We start from the raw sequence: 20,034 nt of genomic DNA, 5'->3' as shown, positions 1-20,034 counted from the left end.
TTCTGAAATTAACAATGACTGAAGTTGAAATTCTAGTAATGGAAGTTGCACTGAACAAGAAGAGAATGACAGAGATGAAGCTTCCATTCCCAGCACTAGCCCTTCTTCAGTCTCATTACCAGATAGAAAAGTGATTCAATTAGTTCAACTGGCAACTTGGTCAAAAAAGTTAATATTATCAAGAAGACTATCATAAATATGGATTTAGATTTACTATATCGGTAACAATGTCCTGTGTTCATATGGGCTGTTGAGATATTTCCTATGGTATTATGAAGTCATCATAATTAAAGGCATTTAATAACTAAGCATCTAGAAAACAACTATACTTTTTTCTAGTGATTTTTAATGTCAAATGCCACTTAAGCCAATACTTCATAAAATTTCACTTATCTTAAAAATTTAGAAGTCTCTTGGGAGGTTTCTCAGCATATTAGTTCAGTAGTATATAGAGAGAATTTATAAGTAAATATTGTTATATTGAGAGGTGCATATTTTTAACTGACATGCATGTGCAAGCAAAAAAAGGTTGAAGATACCATTCAGAACAATCCAGTCCCCATATCTCTGTTTACCCAATGCTGTACATAGGGTGAGTTTATAATGCCCACATAATGCCACTGAACTTTCCGAACAATGAATATTCAGTGAGTTCTAAATAAATACACCATACACTAGCCTCTGGAAAGGAAGAATTGGATGTGGAATCTAAAAGAGAATTATGCATGCCACCACCCCAAAGCAGCTGAGGACCAACGTTTTAACTATCCTTGCAAAAGCAGCACATGCCCAAGCACACAAAGCATTACAAAAATATCAAAATAGACTCAAAATTTTTGGACGAAGGCCCAAAAAACACACGGCGCTATTCCTAGAAGAAATGGAATCTAATCTTATCTTCCTTTTTATTAGTTTTAACAGTTTTCCCCCCCAAAGAATCCTAATATGGCTATATTTCACACAAGGGTGAATGCATTAATTTTAAGGTCTCCATGGTAAATATCACTAGGAATGATGGAGCAGCTCACTGAAGGTTTATGATTTAAAGTCTAACAATCTTTTTAATCACAGAGATTTTATTTTACCTACTGCAAGTCACTGTCAACTAACAACTGTCGATGAAGCTGGCTGGATAACTACAAGCCACATACATCAAAATTAAATACGGACAGAATGATGGATAGGTATAATAAATTAAAATTTTAAACCAAAACCATCTTCAAAACTTTTTTTTTTTTTTTTTTTTTTTTTGCAGTACGCGGGCCTCTCACTGCTGTGGCCTCTCCCGCTGCGGAGCATAGGCTCCGGACGCGCAGACTCAGCGGCCATGGCTCACGGGCCCAGCTGCCCCGCAGCATGTGGGATCCTCCCGGACCGGGGCACAAACCCGTGTCCCCTGCATCGGCAGGCGGGCTCTCAACCACTGCGCCACCAGGGAAGCCCTGAAAACTTTTAATCTTAAGCCTTGATTTACAACAGTTCCATCTCATGGCTTTCTCCTGTCCCCCATGGGGCCCCACGGAATAGGCAGTGTAGCACAGCACAGGGACACACGGCTCCTGCTGTGGATCACACGGACTGCACTGCATTCAGTTCGCTGCACTACCAAATACCACATGTGTGACAGCGGACAAGTCACTTAAGCTCACTAAATTTTACTTGTCTTTTCTGGATATCATTAAAATAATAGTATTGCCACAAAGGATGAGTGTGAACTTTAAACGATAACATTACCTGCAAAGCATTTACTTTCTAGTATAGAATAAGTACACATATGTTAATTACTGTTATAATCCAATCCAAACATATAGCATTGAAAATATTTACACCACTTATTTTAGATGCACACACACACAAAAGTAACTCTGATTCTACCATTTACTATACAGAAGCAATTAATATTCTATTTCTATGCCACCTCCTATTTGAGGATTCAACAACAGTCATTAGCAGATGAAATAAAGGCTGTATACTATTAGATAGTTTTTTTTTTAAAGCTGCAAAAGAAACCTAGACTTTCTTTAATAATTAGAACAGAGTCGTCGCTGTCTGATACATATCCCTATTGGTTCATTCTAGAAGCAGACTGATTTATTTCTACAAAATAAAATCAAATCATGAATGATTAGGCTTTTAAGAAGACATTTAGATAGGACATTATGTTGGAATTAATTTTAATGTAGACAAGACTGGTAAGAAAATAAATAGCAACATAAATATGCAAGGGAATTCAGCAGACTAGCCAAATGTCCCAGACAGGTCAAATTTTTAACATGATCAATATAATAAAACGTAGCAAATAAATCAACTCAAGTTATTGACATGGGAATTCTGGGCTGAATTTATTTCATTTGGATTTCAGTCTGAAACATAGGTCTTGGAATTAGGTTAATAAGAGTTTGTAATGATCTGCTTTCTCTTTGCTTGCTTTGGGAATTAAGAAAATAGTGCTGCCTTCTGGCACAACTGAAATCTTCTGGGGAATCTGCTTCACTACATCTTTAGGGAAGTTAAGGATTTATTGGGACAGATGTCTCTGAAAACCTAAACAAGAACCTAAATAAATTTCAAAACTAAAGAGAACCTGAATGTGGAATTTCATAAATAACTGTTGTATTATTAGCTTTTTCTTCCATTTTATTTTGATATTTAATTATCTTTTCAAACCCAGATATATAAAACCTACAATGATTTCAAGACAAATTTTTGCATTGAGGTCACATTTATTTCTAAACGTTTTCTGAAGATTCTGCTCTGATTTTTACTTTGTTACGCATTTTCTTAAGTTTTTCACACAAATGTAAGGATATTCATAACAATAAAATGAACGAGTTCAAACTAGTACCCTTCAATTATTGTTAACACATCCACACATATGAACGTGCTCCATTTGGAACTAAAATCACTTCAAATCAATATTAAATGTATTGTAGTAATATTAATAATTATTATTTTAAAAATCATACTCACTAACATTTCTGGATTGCCTACTGTAAGACAGGGAATGTTCTAAATGCTTTATATGTGTTAACTAATTTAATTTTCACAGTAACAGTATGAGGTAGGTATCACATTACCTTTATTTTTCAGACCAAAAGAGTGAAGCGCAGAGATGTTAGGTGACTCTGCCGATATCACAAAGCTAGAAAATGGCAGAGCTGGGCCTCAGATGCAGGCAGTGGGACTCCAGAGTATAATGTCTTAATCATCAAGCTCTGCTTCTTCCTCCGTATAACAATGTACACAGCACTTATACATGTATGTCGTGTTATTAATTAGGGATAAAAGTTTCCTATGGAAGTATTTAGGAGTGAAATGCCACATCTCTAATTTATCTTAAAATATTTAGCCAACAATACATACAGCAACTATGGAGACTCAGTTTACTGTTCTCTCTTCTTTATATTTAAAATCTTTTTCCTGATAAAAAGTTAAAAACTAATCTTACATTAAAACATTGTACCCACGTTAATGCTGTGGTCTCTCTGGAAATGAAATTCAACAACGTACTTATTCTAATTACATGTATAATTAGACAAAACTTTAGTTTGATGGACTAATAAAATAAGCTTGATTTCATGCTTCACAGAGATTCATAAAAACTTAGATTATCAGATCTCTCCAGACTTGGAACCCAAAATCCTGATGCTTATGTTGCCTGTAGTATGGCAAACAAATATTCTAACTCTGCTACTTATTCTCAACTTGAATCAGTTGTAGACACAGGGGAAAGCACATTGTCTGTCGGACTTTACTTAGTTCTCCTGACTGAACCAGGGGCTAATGAGTGGACGGGACAGATGAGAGAAGAAGAAGGAAAAAGGTCCACTCCACTCCCATCTTCCGCAGCCTGCCCCGTTGTGTGAACAAAAGGAAACGAACGTCTATATTAAAAAATTAATTCAAATACAGTCCACAGTCAAAGTCAGTCTTGCCAGTCCTCTCTTAATATTGTTTCCACTCAACCTTGAAACAAAACAGACATTTTCATTTCCACCTTATTTGCAAAGGGTTTCCTGTTTACTTTGCAAATAAGGCACTACTTTAAAAAGCGAACAATCTTCACAAATGCTATGTAAGCAATAGGGGGACTGAAACACACAAACACCTACCCAATTGAACAAGCATTATCTCAGCAATTACTCTAAATCATTAAACAGAGAAAATGAGTAAGACCCTTACCTCAAGACACTAAAATTTTAATAGAGAAGATTACCCCTGTATATATTACACCACTGAAACCAGAAACGTGTAACAAGTTATTCTGAGCACCCAGAGGAAGGAAATACCCTTTGCTACTTAGGAAAAGCATAGTAGGCTTCAAGAGGAGGTAGTATTTGAATTAGTTTTTAAAGAGTACTTAGCATCTGATCGGAAAAATTGTAGGATATCAAAATCAGGTAATTAGAGGAGAGAATATGTTAACTTTAACTAGCACAGGGACAGGAATGACTGTCTTAAATTTCCAGCCTGGCTATGTACCTTACACCTTCCATGAGAATTGTGGCTCACCAAATAATTTAGCCAAGTTATACGTGCTTTTTTTTTTTTTTTTTCTGTACGCGGGCCTCTCACTGTTGTGGCCTCTCCCGTTGCGGAGCACAGGCTCCGGACGCGCAGGCTCAGCGGCCATGGCTCACGGGCCCAGCCGCTCCGTGGCATGTGGGATCTTCCCAGACCGGGGCACGAACCCGTGTCCCCTGCATCGGCAGGCGGACTCTCAACCACTGCGCCACCAGGGAAGCCCTATACGTGCATTTTTTAATTCCAAAGCAAAAATCTGTGTAAATGACTAGAGTCATAATTTTTAAATCATATTACACAATCCTAAGGGATATTGACCTTACCCTTTATTTCAGTTACTGCTTTAGCTAAATCTGCCTGTCACTAGGTACTTATTTTTATACCCAGAAGGTGAATATAAACAGCATCGATCTGAGCAGCACAGATATTATAAAATGTCCCTGAGGGACTGTCTGGTATCAAAGTCCTTGAAAGGCTTACAACCTGACCACTCCCCACAAACTAGCTAATTCAGACGTAGCTCATAGAAAGTTACACTCCAAAGAGATAGCTGTTGAGCTTCATTGAGAGGCAACTGATGAGATTAAAAAGCACTTTAAATGCTTGTTTTACCTTTAAGTGAGGCCATGCATCATCATTATAATGAACAAAATCAATAGATTACACTTGACTATGTCATTTTTTATATGCAAATCTTAACTTGGTGATGGACCAGCACATTTAACATGGGAGAATAATAGGAACCAGGAGATTCTAAATTGAATCCTGAATCCAACATAAATGAAAGTTATGGACTTTTTGTATGATTTACTTCTATTATGAAAGCTACTTTTTCTTCATTTCCATCTACTCATATCCTACACACCTTACCCCGGCCCTCACCTTCCTTACATGTTGGTGTGATGAAGATTCTACCCTATACTATCTTAAGGCATTTTCTTTTCTTTTCTTTATGTGTGTGGATGTGTGATGTAGGCAGAGTAAGGCAACAAGGAGCAGTGGAACTGCAGCAGCTGGAGAATGCATCACATCCAAAGGCAATCAAACTCCCTTTGTTTCTGTGTCAGCACACCAAAACACATCTGTAGTTACATCTGGCCTTCCTAGTTCTATAGCTTCACACTTGCTGGGAAGATTTCAGCCACTTGTTTTCAAAGTCCACTCAGGCTAAATATAGAACTATTCTAGAAAATAGAAAATTTATTTATATCTCAGATATTTATGTCCCCATTCAAACATATGAGGATAAATTTATTAATTGATAATATTGGTTCAATATTTAGTATTCCAATTAGTTCCTGTGTTCATTAGATATTAGATATTAATGTATGAGATTATAAACTCACATTATATAATCTCCGTTCACCAATTTTTCATAATGAATATGGCTTTGTGGAATCTGAGCAATAAAAATATATAACTAAATTGAAATATAGAAAAGTAAAACAAAGAACAGGGAAGGTAAGCCAATTCAAATCAAAACAAGATGACATTATGATTATACAAATACTTGATAAATAAAACAGCAAGCACTACGTGTATAAAGTTGGAGTATAGCAACCAATTAAATCCGATTATATACACCAAAACTTTTGGTAAGGATGAATAAATCTCATCATCCATGTAAGTCCAACTTCATCTGATAAGCAACAATCTTCAAAAAAAGCTACAACCACTAAAAATCCTAAGGTGAATATCAAAGTTCAACATTTACTTACATTTCTTAACTTTCTTTCATTCTAAGATAGTGAATATTTCCATTGCAGAAAACAATTTGATTGTAAGGATCAAAACACATGCTTTAAGAAGGACTAAATAATACTCAACACAGAGCATAATTTTATAACCATTTTCCTGTAAAAGAGAATTTTTTCCTCAGTTCCAAGTTGAAGAATTTGACTATACTTAATTGACAGAAGTCACTCAGACAAGCGGGTAGAGTCTGGGCATTAACTTTAATACACCAAGAAGAGCAAAATTAAGTGCACAAACTGCTAAGTAACTCCCAACTAGTATTTCCCTATTCTCTCTTCAGTAATGGAGCCCTATATTTTATTTGGGTACATGCTTATCCAAGGGGAAAGAAAATTATGTTCCGTATCTTCTTGCATCTAGGCAAGACTAGTCACTAAGTTGTGGACAACGGGTGCAGATAGAAATGCTGTGTGCAATTTCCAGAACATGCCCTTAAAGGCAAAGGGTGTGTCCTTCAGTGCCAGCTGCCTCCTTCCTGATGTGTAGAATGCAAAAATCATTGTGGATATTGGAGCATCCATTTTGGACCACAATATGGAAAAGCTACACTGAGGAGAGCAAAAAACATGAGAGAAGGACTGTAGGGCCTGGATGATGGAGAGTTGTTATATTAGACCTTGTACACAGAATGTGACATGAGAGAGGAATAATCTTTTGTCTTGTCTTAGCACTTTTACTTTAAGACTCTCTGTAATAGCCAAACTAATATACTAATCATAAAACATGATTCATTTTTATTCACTATCTAAGGGTTTAAAAGAGCAATAGTATTAACATGTCTAAAGGACTGCGAACTTCCCCAATAAAAAGTTTTAGTGAAGTATAAAATGTATTATCTTACATTTCTTTATAAATTCTCAAAAATTTTATGTGAAATAGTCCAACTCCAGAAAACTTGACAAAGTTAGCAGGATTTCAAGAATATGCAGAACTAAAATGAAATTTATGGATCACCGAGTCAACTGTAGCATATCTTAGATGAGAGAAAAACAGTTTGAATTTAAATATGTTTTAATGCCCTTAGGCAACTACAGTTTTAAGGCTGTGGACTGGTGCATGAATCCAACTAAACTTGCTAGATCAGCTTGTTTGTAAAGCCAATCACCCTAGTATACCTAAGTTTACCCTGGAATTTAATGTAAAACTTTTAATACTCACATCGAGATCATCCTTTGCATTGTAGTACACAACTTCATTGCTCTATAAAAAAAGAAAAAAGAAAGAATACTTTAGTGATTTGATTAAAAACATAATAATATACTGGATTAAACACTGAATACATTTTATTCATATTTTAAATAATAAACCTCTCATAGTATTCCTTTTACAATATATTCCACAAAGATTGAAAAGATTAGCCAATATTTTCTAAGAACATATTCAAACACTATAGCAGTGATATTAGAAAAGCACATCTTGCACTGCGGGAAAACTTCTCAGTATAGGTCTGAGAACAATTTGTGAAGAAAAAAATTTTTCAATTCCTAATGCAAAAAAGTTATATATATACACACATACACACAAACACACACACCTAAATAATGAAATGATAAATAGGATAAATTCAAGAAAAGTGAATACTGTAAGTGGCTGCTTAAGAGTTTGCTGAAACCATGACTTAAAAAATATATATTGAATGTTGAAATTATCCTTGAAGAAAGGTATATCTGCACTATACTGGCAGGAATTCCTTCAGGAGATTCAGATAAGGGATTAAGAGTATCTGTGAATTTGGGGCTTCCCTGGTGGCGCAGTGGTTGAGAGTCCGCCTGCCGATGCAGGGGACACGGGTTCGTGCCCCGGTCCGGGAAGATCCCACATGCCCCGGAGCGGCTGGGCCCGTCAGCCATGGCCGCTGAGCCTGTGCGTCTGGAGTCTGTGCTCCACCACGGGAGAGGCCACAGCAGTGAGAGGCCCGCGTACCGCAAAAAAAAAAAAAAAAAAAAAAAAAAGTACCTGTGAATTTAGATAGCAAAGAATATCAAATAATCCAACATACTAATGTTCTCATATCCGACCAAAGTATCGAGTGAGTGTTGGCTTTTCAAGAATGAAAGTGTGTGGACATTTCTGCTAGCCATCAATGTTGCTGAATATGCCATAAATATAAAGTATTGACATAAATTGTGTTACAGAGGAAAAATGGAAAGGAAAAAATGGATAAAACAATTGTCAATGAATTTTAAATTCCGATTCTGTCTACAAGGCTAGTTCTATGCAATATAAAGATAATCTGCATATACTGATATCTTTTTTCTTTCTTCTCTTCCCGAACTGTTTGAAGATATTTATTACCCATCTTCTGTACATCTTTAGTAGTAACTTGGGTACCATGTAACACTGTATTTTTCTGTGTCTCTTAAACATTTACAGACATGGACAATATAATATTTTGTTAAAAGAAAACACAATTCACAAAAATGTTTAAAAATCGCTTGGGAAAAATAGACTAAATTAGTGCTTCTCAAAGTATGTTCCAAAGAAAATCACTAGTTCTTGAAGATATAATAGATCTTATATAGGCAAAAGTATTCTGTGATCATGATTTTAGAATAAACAATAAAGTTAAAATTGTGTCTTTTCAGAAGGAATTCATACAGCCTCATTGTATGTATGCACATTATAAATCTCCAAGAGGAAAAGAGATCTTGTTTCGTTTCCAAATTTTTGCCACAGATTCTGCCCCCATTTTTTGATTTGAGAAACATACCACGATAATGAAGATCTGTAAAATACAGGTATCTCTGAAGACCAAATAAACAAACCAAAAACTACATAGATAAATATAAGAACATATGACTTGCAATACTGAATGAAATCCATGAATTTCAATTTATTTCATTTAGAATCATTAAAACTTTTAAAATTACCATTTAATTGATTTTTTAAAAAGAACTAAGTAGCTAGAGAATTTTCACATGCATAAAAGTTCTACTTCCTGGAAGATAGTTCTGTAACAAAGTTAAAATACAATGTCAGAACTAATCACATACAGGAAGAAAGAGAATCTTCTGAATTCCCCTGAGATCCAAATCCAATTACCAGTTTATTGATCCCTCATGGAACCCTGTAATTTATACTCAGGAGACAATTTTCAATTTAGAATGTGGATTCCATCAAAAGTTAAAACACTGAATAAGTTTACTTCATTTTAGACATTATGTCTGCCAACTGATTGCTTCCATTTACAGAATTGAAACGTGTGGAAAACAAGGTGAAACTGCATTAAATTTCAAGCGGTCCAGCAGCATCATTTTCAACATTCATTCAATACATATTTGTATATATTTCTGTGCCAAAAAAGACACAAAATAAGTTAAACACATCTACCCCTATTTTTAGGTAAAATAACGTGTTCAGATGACTATATAAAACAATTTATTTGTCTAGGATTACAATTGGCCCATGGTGCCAGAGCTAATAGACTAAACTGATTAGTCAAATTTTCTTCTTATGTGTGACACATGGTCACATTAACAAAGAAAATTTACTTATTAAACCTAAGATGAAGAGTATCACATACAGTGTCAGAACAGGGTAAAGTATGATAAATGCTAGTTTTCACTCAGACTAAGTATTTTGACTCTACTAAGATAAACTGTGATTGAAGTTAAAATAAAAATTAAAATGGAGAGAACCTAAGTTTATTTGAGAATTTCCAAATGTTTTTTTCTTTGTTACTGTATTATATTTTACATAAAGCCCCACTACTTGCCTCTTCTTTTAGAAGGTCTACAGTGCTTCTAAAACTGTCATTGAAAATGTGTATTGCTAAGTTTGTTTAACTTCTATGCATTTGCACAAAATTTTCTGGACTTTGGAAGATGTATAATTCGAAAACCTGGCTTTTTAAAGCAAATTGGAAACAAAATACATTAGTCATAAAATAATACTGCAGGCCAAACATTGGTACTCCTTATGACTAGGTATTTTATATTTCTACTTTTAAGAAGCTCTTTGCTTATACAACATCCATTTCTTACATGGTCAAAATATAAATGCAAAGGAAAACAAAAGTGTGTCTTTTTTATAGAAAAACAACATACCTAGGAAGCACTTAATCAAACATGTGTGCTTAGACAGGTGGTCATGTTTCAATAAGAGAACACAGGACTTAGTGGAATGTACAACTGATTACATCCACTGACTTAAAACAAAATATCTTCCCTCCAATAAATGACATTGCTTTTGACTCAGAAGCTTTTTTTAACTTCCTTTTTTATAAATACACTTTCCTTTCTCAATCCTCAGACTGTGCATTGATAGCACACACATTTCATTATTCCCTTACTCTATCTAGCAGAAAGGCTCAACTGATCAATTTTCATAAAGATAAATCTCTACAGGGTATCAGGATTTGGGGAAACTGTAATTCTGCATTTAATCTGTCAACCTTGTCCACCTACATGGCAGCATGATGCTAAAATAAATGGCAAACATTCATTGGACCTTTAATTTGTATAATTACATAAAAACGTTTTTGTCTCAGTTTGTAGTGGCTTTTGTTTATATAGTTTCAGAATTATTTGGTTCAGAAATAATTTTGAAAGTAGGCTTGAGAAAAATCATAATTTGGTGGTCATAATTCTCTTTCCTATCACATTCATTTAGAGTCATTTCTTCTGCTTTATGGAAATACATATTAGCTCTATTATAAAATATATATATATATATATATTCAGATGTGTGCAGCTACATTAAACTATATCAGTCTGAAATCAAATCATGTAAATCACTGAATCACCAAAATATATCCAGAAACAATCTTAAGAGAATTGGGTTAAAGGACAGCTCTCAGGAATGAAAGACAACTCACACTGAATCAGCCCTATTTCTATGTCCTGATGTTTTTACAGGGATGACTTTTGGCTAAAATTAACTCTATGTTAAAAGAAAATTAGGAGACAATATTGTAGAAAAACAGTTAAATGATCTGAGTGGGGGAAGTTAGAGGAGAGGAGGAAGAGTATCAGCTGAATTCCTTCTCCCTTTACCCTGCCCCTGCCCCCATCTCACCTAGACTTTGTACAGGGAGGTCCTGGGGGTCTCATGACCAACAGAGGGAGCCACACCCCATTCATTCAACAGTACTCTGGCGCCCTCACTCTGTGCTAAGTGTTGGAGAAACGGAGATGAAGACTATGGACACACTGACCTAAGAGGCAAGTTCTTGCCCTCCTGATTCACACATGACACGATGAGCAGGCAGCTGGGCCAGTTGCCCCAAATCGGCTGTAACTGAAGAAGATCTCTTACTACCCTTGGATGGTAAGACCACATAAGCCAAAACCTTCCCAGGTTTCAAAATAGGCAAGAGTTAAGAATTTCAGATAATTGAGATGTTCCTCCTCTATTGATCAATTCAAGGATGTGTGTTTGAAATGTGTGCGTGTGTTTCTTTCTGAATCATTTACCTACCCTATCACTCAAAATTCCCTCAGTCCCTTTTCCAGAAAGTACATAGTTATATCATTATCATTTAAGACTTTAAAACCATAGCATATAAACTAATTATCGCAGGCACAGATCGAAATTGAGTCATCTTCTTTCCCTACTATCCCTCTAGGTAAACATTTTCATGCAAATTATTAAACAACATCATCTTAGAAGGTATTTTACCTCCAAACACAGAGGTTTTCAGTGCATTATGTGCAGTATGATAGGCTAAAGCTAGCAACAGACTCAAACGAGATCCATAGATTAGTCAAACCTTTTAGAAGGCAATTTTTCATAATTTAAGCACCACTAAATGACAAGAACAAATTGTTTCATTTCTGATTTTTAACCAAGTAGTTTAGTTATTTATTATCTCCTTGAAACAAATTTACCCAAATGGTTCATGCTAATACAATGCTTCTGTTTACTGAAATTTAAAACTCCCTTAGCAAGTTGAGAGATGAATGACTTTAGTTTCCCAGTGCCTACTGGGAGTCAAAAATTAAATCTGACCATTCCATCTTAAAAATGTATATTGTGAGTGACAGTCCCTTGCATGCCACTTTACTGTAAAACGTGGCCTCTGATGAATAGTTTATGTTAAAAATCTGAAGCATAAGTACAAAGCTTCAACCTGGGAGTAAGATGTTGCCAAGGATAAGATTTAAATAATGGAACTGAGGGCTTCCCTGGTGGCGCAGTGGTTGAGAGTCCGCCTGTCAATGCAGGGGACACGGGTTCGTGCCCCGGTCTGGGAAGATCCCATATGCCGCGGAGCGGCTGGGCCCGTGAGCCATGGCCGTTGAGCCTGCGCGTCCGGAGCCTGTGCTCCACAATGGGAGAGGCCACAACAGTGAGAGGCCCGTGTACTGCAAAAACAAATAATAATAATAAAAAAAATAATGGAACTGAAAATTAGGATTTTATAGGTAACATCTGAAATATATGACACATTTAAAACTCAAATAGACATTAACTTCCTGTCCAATTTACTAATTTTCTTTTCTTTGTTATGCACTTGACTCTGCATATGATCCACAGGGTGACACATTTTGGGCAACTCTATTGCCTGTTAAGTCACCTTAAAAAAAAAAAACCTCATTCTTACTGTCATTTTATCCTTCTTTAGCTCCAAATATGCTGTCAATAGGATGAACATTAAGGATACTCTTTGTTAGAAATGAGTTGTGTTAATGATTCCTGCCAACCAAGATCCACACTGTTTAGCTCAAATCATTTAAAATTCAAATTTTTTGATTATTATATCTTTGTAACAATTTGTCCTGGTAACCAGACACAGCACCACTATTGACTGTGCCCAAGTCAACCATGCTACATGACATGGGTTAACCAGCAGTACTGATTATAACACTGTGTGAATAAAACAACCTAGCAAGGTGTTGGGGGAGGGGGTGTGTGTATACATCTATGTGTGTATCGGAGAGGGGGTGTGAATGTAAGTGAACTTTCCAAAGATAGCTAAAAGTAGCTGAAGCAGTAAAGACAGTGGTTCTTGAAAAAAGATATTTTTTATGCCATTCTATCTGTTTGGGGTTTGGAATGCATGAAATATTGCTTATGAAGATAAAAAGGGAAAATAAAGATAGGCATAGGTCCATCTAGAGATCAATGTTACCAGATTACTGGACTGAAGGCATGTGATAAACCTACATGCATTCATATTATGAGACAAGAGATAATAAAGAAGATAATTGACATAAAGTGTTGAGCACAGGGCCTGTTACTTTACATACTGAAAAAGAAAAATCAGAAATATCCACAGAATTTATCTATTAGCTTTATCTGGTACTTACATAGGAATTAAAGTAAAATGCTTATAATTTTATTTTCTTAGATCAGTTACTATGCTATGAGTCTATTTAATCATTTAAAGTCCTTTCTTCAAAGATTCCATACAGCACAGTGGAGAAGAAATGGTATTATAGCTGCTATTGCTATTTTTATTCTGATAAATTAAATGAGGTAATTTATAAGAAAGTCTAGTAAAATGGTAATTAAGTGTTGGTTCTATATGCAACCTGTCCATTAAATATGTTGCTATGCTCCAAACTCCTCTGTGATTCTAAGCACACTCTTTCCAACCCTACATCTCCTTTAAACATCCATCCTCATACACTCCTGCCTAGAAAAACTCCAACTTTGTATTAAACCCAAAATTTATTTGCCCATCCTAACACCCAAACTCTGGAATCTTGCTGGAGAAAATTACACATGCAGCCCTCACATAGAGTAAGTCAGTGGTTCTGTTTTAAAAGCTGTAGTAATCTTTGTTTCATAATTTTTTTTTTAATTCAGAAACCCTCCTATCTTTGGGAAACTATTTCTTCCAATCACATGATTCTGATGGCTGGCAAATCAAACCACCTTATTTCTCTCACCACAGAAATTAACAGGCACCTAAATCTATCCAAAAATTGCATCTAATCTCCCTATTCCTATTTCAGCAAAATATCATTTTCCAGGAGTGGTTATGGTTGCAAACGCTGTACTGCTTAAAACCTGAATCTTGTTTCAGAGGCTACCTCTATCTGTTGGATTTTTAATGATGGAACCAATAATTTTTTTTTTTCTTAAGCTTGTTAGAAACTGCTAACTCCTACAACTGATAGTACTAATGCAAATACCACACTACCTACAACGTGCTGTTCCATTCTAATTTCCTGTTACTAACAGTCAATAGTATTAGCTTGAACTTTAATTTCTGTTGGTGGCATTATTAGACTATAATTGTTCTAGAACGAACTCCCCTCTCTGTGTCCTGGATGTCAGCCCCTCCTGCATCCTGAGAGATCCCATTCCTTCATCCCTTGTCTTTCCTGTGTGTTCATGCTCTCTTTAATCACATTCAGTGGTTTGCATAGAAGAAGATTTGTAGGATAAAAATCCAGATGTGCTGTGGCATCTTTTTTTGTCTAAAATTTAAAATTCTAGAAGATTAAAACAAAAAATCAAAGAAGCCAAGAGATGAAAATTTTTTAGCTCATATATAAAGAGAAACCGTTAATATTTTTCTAACACTTCTCTAATGAACTAAAGGTCAAAAATCTCTTAGTGTCAAGTTAATATTTTGTGAGTAGTAAATCAGCAAGTAATTACCATTTAAAAAAATAACTTCTATCAATTTCTTTACCTCAACTCACTAGCCTTTAGAAATTAGTTGCACAGTACAGCATGGAATGACTACATAAATTTTGATTATATGCTTGAGTATCACAGTTTCTATCAAAGAAGATGAAAGTAGAATGCTATTGCTAAGAGGTTGCTCAATGATCAATGATTATAACGAAAAAAATACAAATAATCTATTCCTTCTCTGAACTCTCAGTGTTCATTCAGAAGAATAAATATATACTGAGCTTTGTATATATGCCAAGCTCTGTGCTAGAAACCTAAATACATGTGCTTTTTTGAGAACCCGACTGTTAAAATTAAATCAGTGAGTAAGATATTATCAATCTCAAGTTTGCATATTCGAGAGCCAAGACTAAGGTAGTCAATCCGAGATTAACAGAGGTCTTCTTATCCCTAATCAAGTACTTACTCCTCCCATATCCTGCTGCTATGAATGCGGAATGATCTACTTCTTAGAGACAGTGAGTTCCTTATTCACTCAATGTCCACCTAATAATAAAGAGAATGGCTAATGATCTTTGAGGCACATTCAGTCGTCTTAGCTGTTCTTTTAACGTTGCCTTACCATTTGTTTTAAAATGTGAATTGAATTTAATACTAATTTCTTTAGCTTACTGGAAGAAAAAACTAGAAACTAATTTTGGCCTTCCTTTAAAACAGCTTTCTTCTGTTACTTTAAGAAAATACCATCTTATAGTATTTATCAGTTAATTGTCAGTATATATTTGCAATATAGTTGTGTTTTTTTTTAAGTTGCCATTATGGTGCTTGTAAATTGAAGGACTACTTAATACCTGGCCCACCACATTAACCAATCAACAAGCAAGGCCCTCTAGGAGCCACCAAAGCAAGAGAGAATAAATTCAGTTGTTTTACTATGTTTAATGACCTAATTACAAACATGCTCACGTACTCAAGCCCCAAGCTATACTTATTATGAGGCTCATGACACAATTGGAACTATCATCCTAGATGAAAAAAACACATAATATTCACCAAATTCATTTCTTCTACATAAAATGTTCATTACTTCTACATAAAATAAGAACTTTTTAAAAAATGGAGAGAAAAAATGTTTTAAGTAGAGACACGTTCTATTATGTGTATATTCAATGCTATTGTCTGGACTGTATGAACTACCACTGAATGGACAGATAAATGGATAAATGACCATCATGAGCTTATAAGGAACTATTTTAGAAATTCTAGAGTAAAAATAACAACAAAACGCACATACATATACATGCACGCACGCACACACACACACACACACAATGCATCAGAGTAGAGAAAAAGTATATAGCCTTTAAAAAGCTTCAAATAAGTTAAAACATAGACCACTTTCACTCTTATAAGAAACCAAGGAGGAATTCCAAGTGGACTGTGATCTCAGAGCTCTGTGTTCTTGAACTTCAGAGGAGATCAATTCCTATTAAACATTAAGAGCTATAGCCATTTATTTCTTCATCTGATAAACTTTAATAAGAATCTGCCTGTAAGCTTTTTTAGTGTTCCAAAGGATATCAATAAATATATTATTTAAACTACAGGATAAAAGCCAAAGTAGAATATAAGAAGATAAATATGTTCTTTTCATCCACCAAATCTCCCAGGAAACTCAGTCGAGAACTGAACAAACATATCTCTAATACTGAGGACCTTGCTTTAATCTCCTTTATCTGTGTTTCTAATGAAGCTTGGGGCATAATCAACTAAAACATTAAAATTTAATCCACCAAGATATTCCATTTTCTATGCTTCTTCCTATCGATTTTCTTGACTCATGATCAAAGTTAACAGCACTTGATCATAACAATATATGATGTCCTAGTAACAGAGTTGTATTAATTTTTCCAAAGGTAATATTAGCACTCCCTTTCCAAATTAATCATTATCAACTTCAGAATATTACCATGCTAAAGCAAAATATACAGGCTTACACTATGGCCATTGAATTACTGAATAGAAAATAATTCGGCTAAAATCAGACCTTCAAAGAACAGTAAATTGGTAATCGCTACATCAGTTTAACTCATCTTTCACTGGATTTGAGGGGCTATGTAGGATGGGAAAGAAGGAGGAGAAGAAGAGATATTTGCCATGTGTCCATTATGGGACAAGCATTTACATATATCATCTAAACCTTACAAAATTCCTTGGATATACAATAGCTGTGATCTTCTTGAAAATAATAAATTGGTAAAAATTTAATTAACCTTGTATCCCAGTATCATATTTCTTGTTGGATTTCCCACCCCTCTTTCCCCTCCATCCCAACTCCTCACTATTTTCAGACAGTGAAAATTTTGGCTAATACAAACACATCATTGTATAGCCTGGATATTGTACTAGGATTAAGTCTCTATGAGACAATATTCTTAAAAGCCAGGTGGCTTGTTAAAGTAGAAAGGAGATTTACAAACTTCAAAAATGGATAACTTTATATAGAAAGATGAAACTAGGAAGTCTAAACACTGAAAAATGCTAAAGGGGAGATCTAAGAGTGACATGAAATGTATATGACCTGGCTCCCCTTACAGGTAGAAAACACAGTGGGAAAGCGAAGATGTGTTTGGGAGAAATTCTAGAGCAGACCAGAACATGCCGTCCTTCCTATCTGGGACTCTGGAATAAATTCTTTCCATACCTAAATTACATCCAGGAAGCTTTCCTTGTTGTGGAAAACTTCCCCAGCTTTCCCACTTCAAGTCAAAATTAGGTATCCCTGTCAATGCTTTTCACAGCACCTTCTATTTTTCTCCTCTATAAATCAGGGAGAACAACAGTAGCTACCTTACTGGTTTGTTGCATGGAAGTAAGGAGTGAAAGTTTGATCCAAAGATCAGCTACAGCCCCTTCTGCAGTCCTTACACTTACCACAGTATATTCTGTCCACAGGTCTGAGCCCTACGAGGGGACAGAGAGTTTCCTTTATCTTTGTGTTCAACGTGTGGCTACAGGCCCCTCACAGTTAGGTGCCAGGGACTATTGGATGAGCCTGCCCTCCTCTGCTTAATGATCTTTATCCTCCACAGATGAGTTCTTTATGGACAGGTTTCTAGCACTGCCTTAGGTTTGGTTCTCCAGAAGCAGACACTAAGACTAGGTTTTACTGGGGAGCTGATCCCAGCAAATACCACTAGCAAAGTGGAGAAGTGAGACATGGAGTTGAAGAAATTCATAACATGGTGTTCTAAAAAGCAGATGGGCAACCAAGTTCCTCCAAGAACTGCTGGGAGGCTTTACAACATGGCTCAACATTGTTATATCCAAAGAGTGAGAAGATTGGTAGTTTTCACCCACACCAGTCATCACTGGTTGGAAGTGTTCTGCAAATTCCTGCCACCACAGAAAGCCCTCAAGCCAATATCTGCAGATGCTTAGAGTAGGAAGCTATACAACCGTGTGTGTGCACTGAGTAGTTGTGGGCAGGGAACCAACCTCTACCAGAGTCACATAGTAAGTGTTTTAGAAATGTGGCTAAATGTGAGTGTTTTACCGAGCATGTGGCTAAATCCACAAATGATTTTAAGCACTAACTAGTTGACAGTGTGACTTCCTGAGGCTTCGGCTCTTCATCTGTAAAATGCTGAGTCATTTGACAACTTTGGTCTCTAGAATTCTTCCATCTCTATATTTTGATGTTTCCACTAAGTAACTGTTTTTCTTTAGGTCACATAAGACCTAGGAGCTGTGTGCTCATCTATTTTTCTCAGTGATTTTTTGATAGATTTGCTTCTCTTCTCATGTGAATATCCAACAGAACTCAGAGAGACATCTTTCAATTCTAAAAAACAAAGGCAAAGCTGCTTCTCCGCACTCCCCACCCCGCCCCACCATTGGAAATGTCTCTGACATATTTCTGTAGAAACATGTAAAAGAAGAATTGCAACATCATAGTAACTGTGCTTCTGAGGAGGGATGTGTTGAGAAAGAAGCATCCTCAGACTATCTGAAATCAACCCCTTCCCTCCTACCACACAAAGTCTGGCAATCTCTCCATTATGGCAGAAATGAACTGCTCCAGATCAACCGCTGCTACCTTTCATTAATATAATGGAATGCCATTCATTTGCATTTAACTGGAGTAGAAATGAAAGTGTTTTTTCTATGGGACAGATTACAGTTTAAATAATTTGAACTACCTTCGTGTGAAAATAATTTTGCTCACAGTACAAAGAAAGAAAAGTTAACGCAGAAGAAATAAATGGAATAATTTCTGACATTTTAGAAGCACTCCATTCCATCTGAATAATATATAATTGCTTTGGAAAGAAACAAAAAAAATTCTTAGTAGCCTATACTTCATTAGCTTAGTTTCAGTAATTGTATTTAATTAAGTCATATTTCAAAGAGCTTTTTAAATTCAAACTGTTCACTGATTCAGATATAACTTGTCTCTAATTAAAACATGTTAAAGTGTTAATTTATGAAAGCCACAATCCAAAAGATTCTCAACATAGTCCTAGTTAAGTTGTATACTGCATTTCATCTGTTGTCCAAAATTTTTAAAAGGAGGGACAGGGAAAGGGAATTCTGTGGATCATGCTCCGTTCCTCAGACATACTTTCAGAATTCTATTCCTTGGTCCAATTCTTACCCTGTGGCAGCAAACAATAAATTAGTATGGCCAAAGTTGTTTTGTCTTCTCATTTTCAGCTAGGCAAAGAACTCCAACTTCAAAGGGTTGCAATGATAATTTAATGTTATGATTTATCTGAAAGAACTTTGAAATTTTAAGGATGTATTAGATAATATATAAATAATATAAAATATTACTTTGTAGTATTCAAATTATTCTAAGACTATTTTATACAACTATAATCAAGGCCATTACTTAAGTACCCAAAGTATATTTGTTTCAGTGATGTAATTACATAAATAGAATAGTATAAGAGAAGGTTGAAACAGCAAATAAAAATGTCCTAAAAATTAAAAAAAAAGACATTCATCTTGGTTAAGTGTAAATAATAAAATTTAGATAGTTTTTAAACAAAAAATTGAGGAAAAAGATAGATTGACCAGATAAAGGACTTGGCTAAATGAAGTTCCTTCAATCATAAGATGCTGGTGTCACTTCAATGGAGAGCAGAAATCCTGCAGAAAAGCCAAGCCAAATATAGAGTTGTCTACATTTAAACTATGCTTCCAGATGTGTTACCAAAC

At 35.3% G+C, this 20,034-nt stretch overlaps 1 protein-coding gene across 2 annotated transcripts in view; it reads right to left on the bottom strand.

Moving 5' to 3' along the window:
- Window positions 1-20,034, bottom strand: part of CACNA2D1 (calcium voltage-gated channel auxiliary subunit alpha2delta 1) — a 504,082-nt gene that overhangs the window by 191,609 nt on the left and 292,439 nt on the right. For both annotated transcript variants that reach the window (XM_081243691.1, XM_081243692.1), the window contains one exon: window positions 7,438-7,479. In XM_081243691.1, coding sequence (XP_081099817.1) covers window positions 7,438-7,479 — 42 coding nt within the window. The remainder of the gene's footprint in view (window positions 1-7,437; window positions 7,480-20,034) is intronic.

The sequence above is a fragment of the Mesoplodon bidens genome, assembly GCF_964165515.1.
Source record: "Mesoplodon bidens genome assembly, chromosome: 9".
In the NCBI taxonomy this organism is placed as follows: Eukaryota; Metazoa; Chordata; class Mammalia; order Artiodactyla; family Ziphiidae; genus Mesoplodon; species Mesoplodon bidens.
The sequence above is the reverse complement of the archived record's forward strand: the minus strand, read 5'-3'. Positions and strand labels throughout refer to the sequence as shown.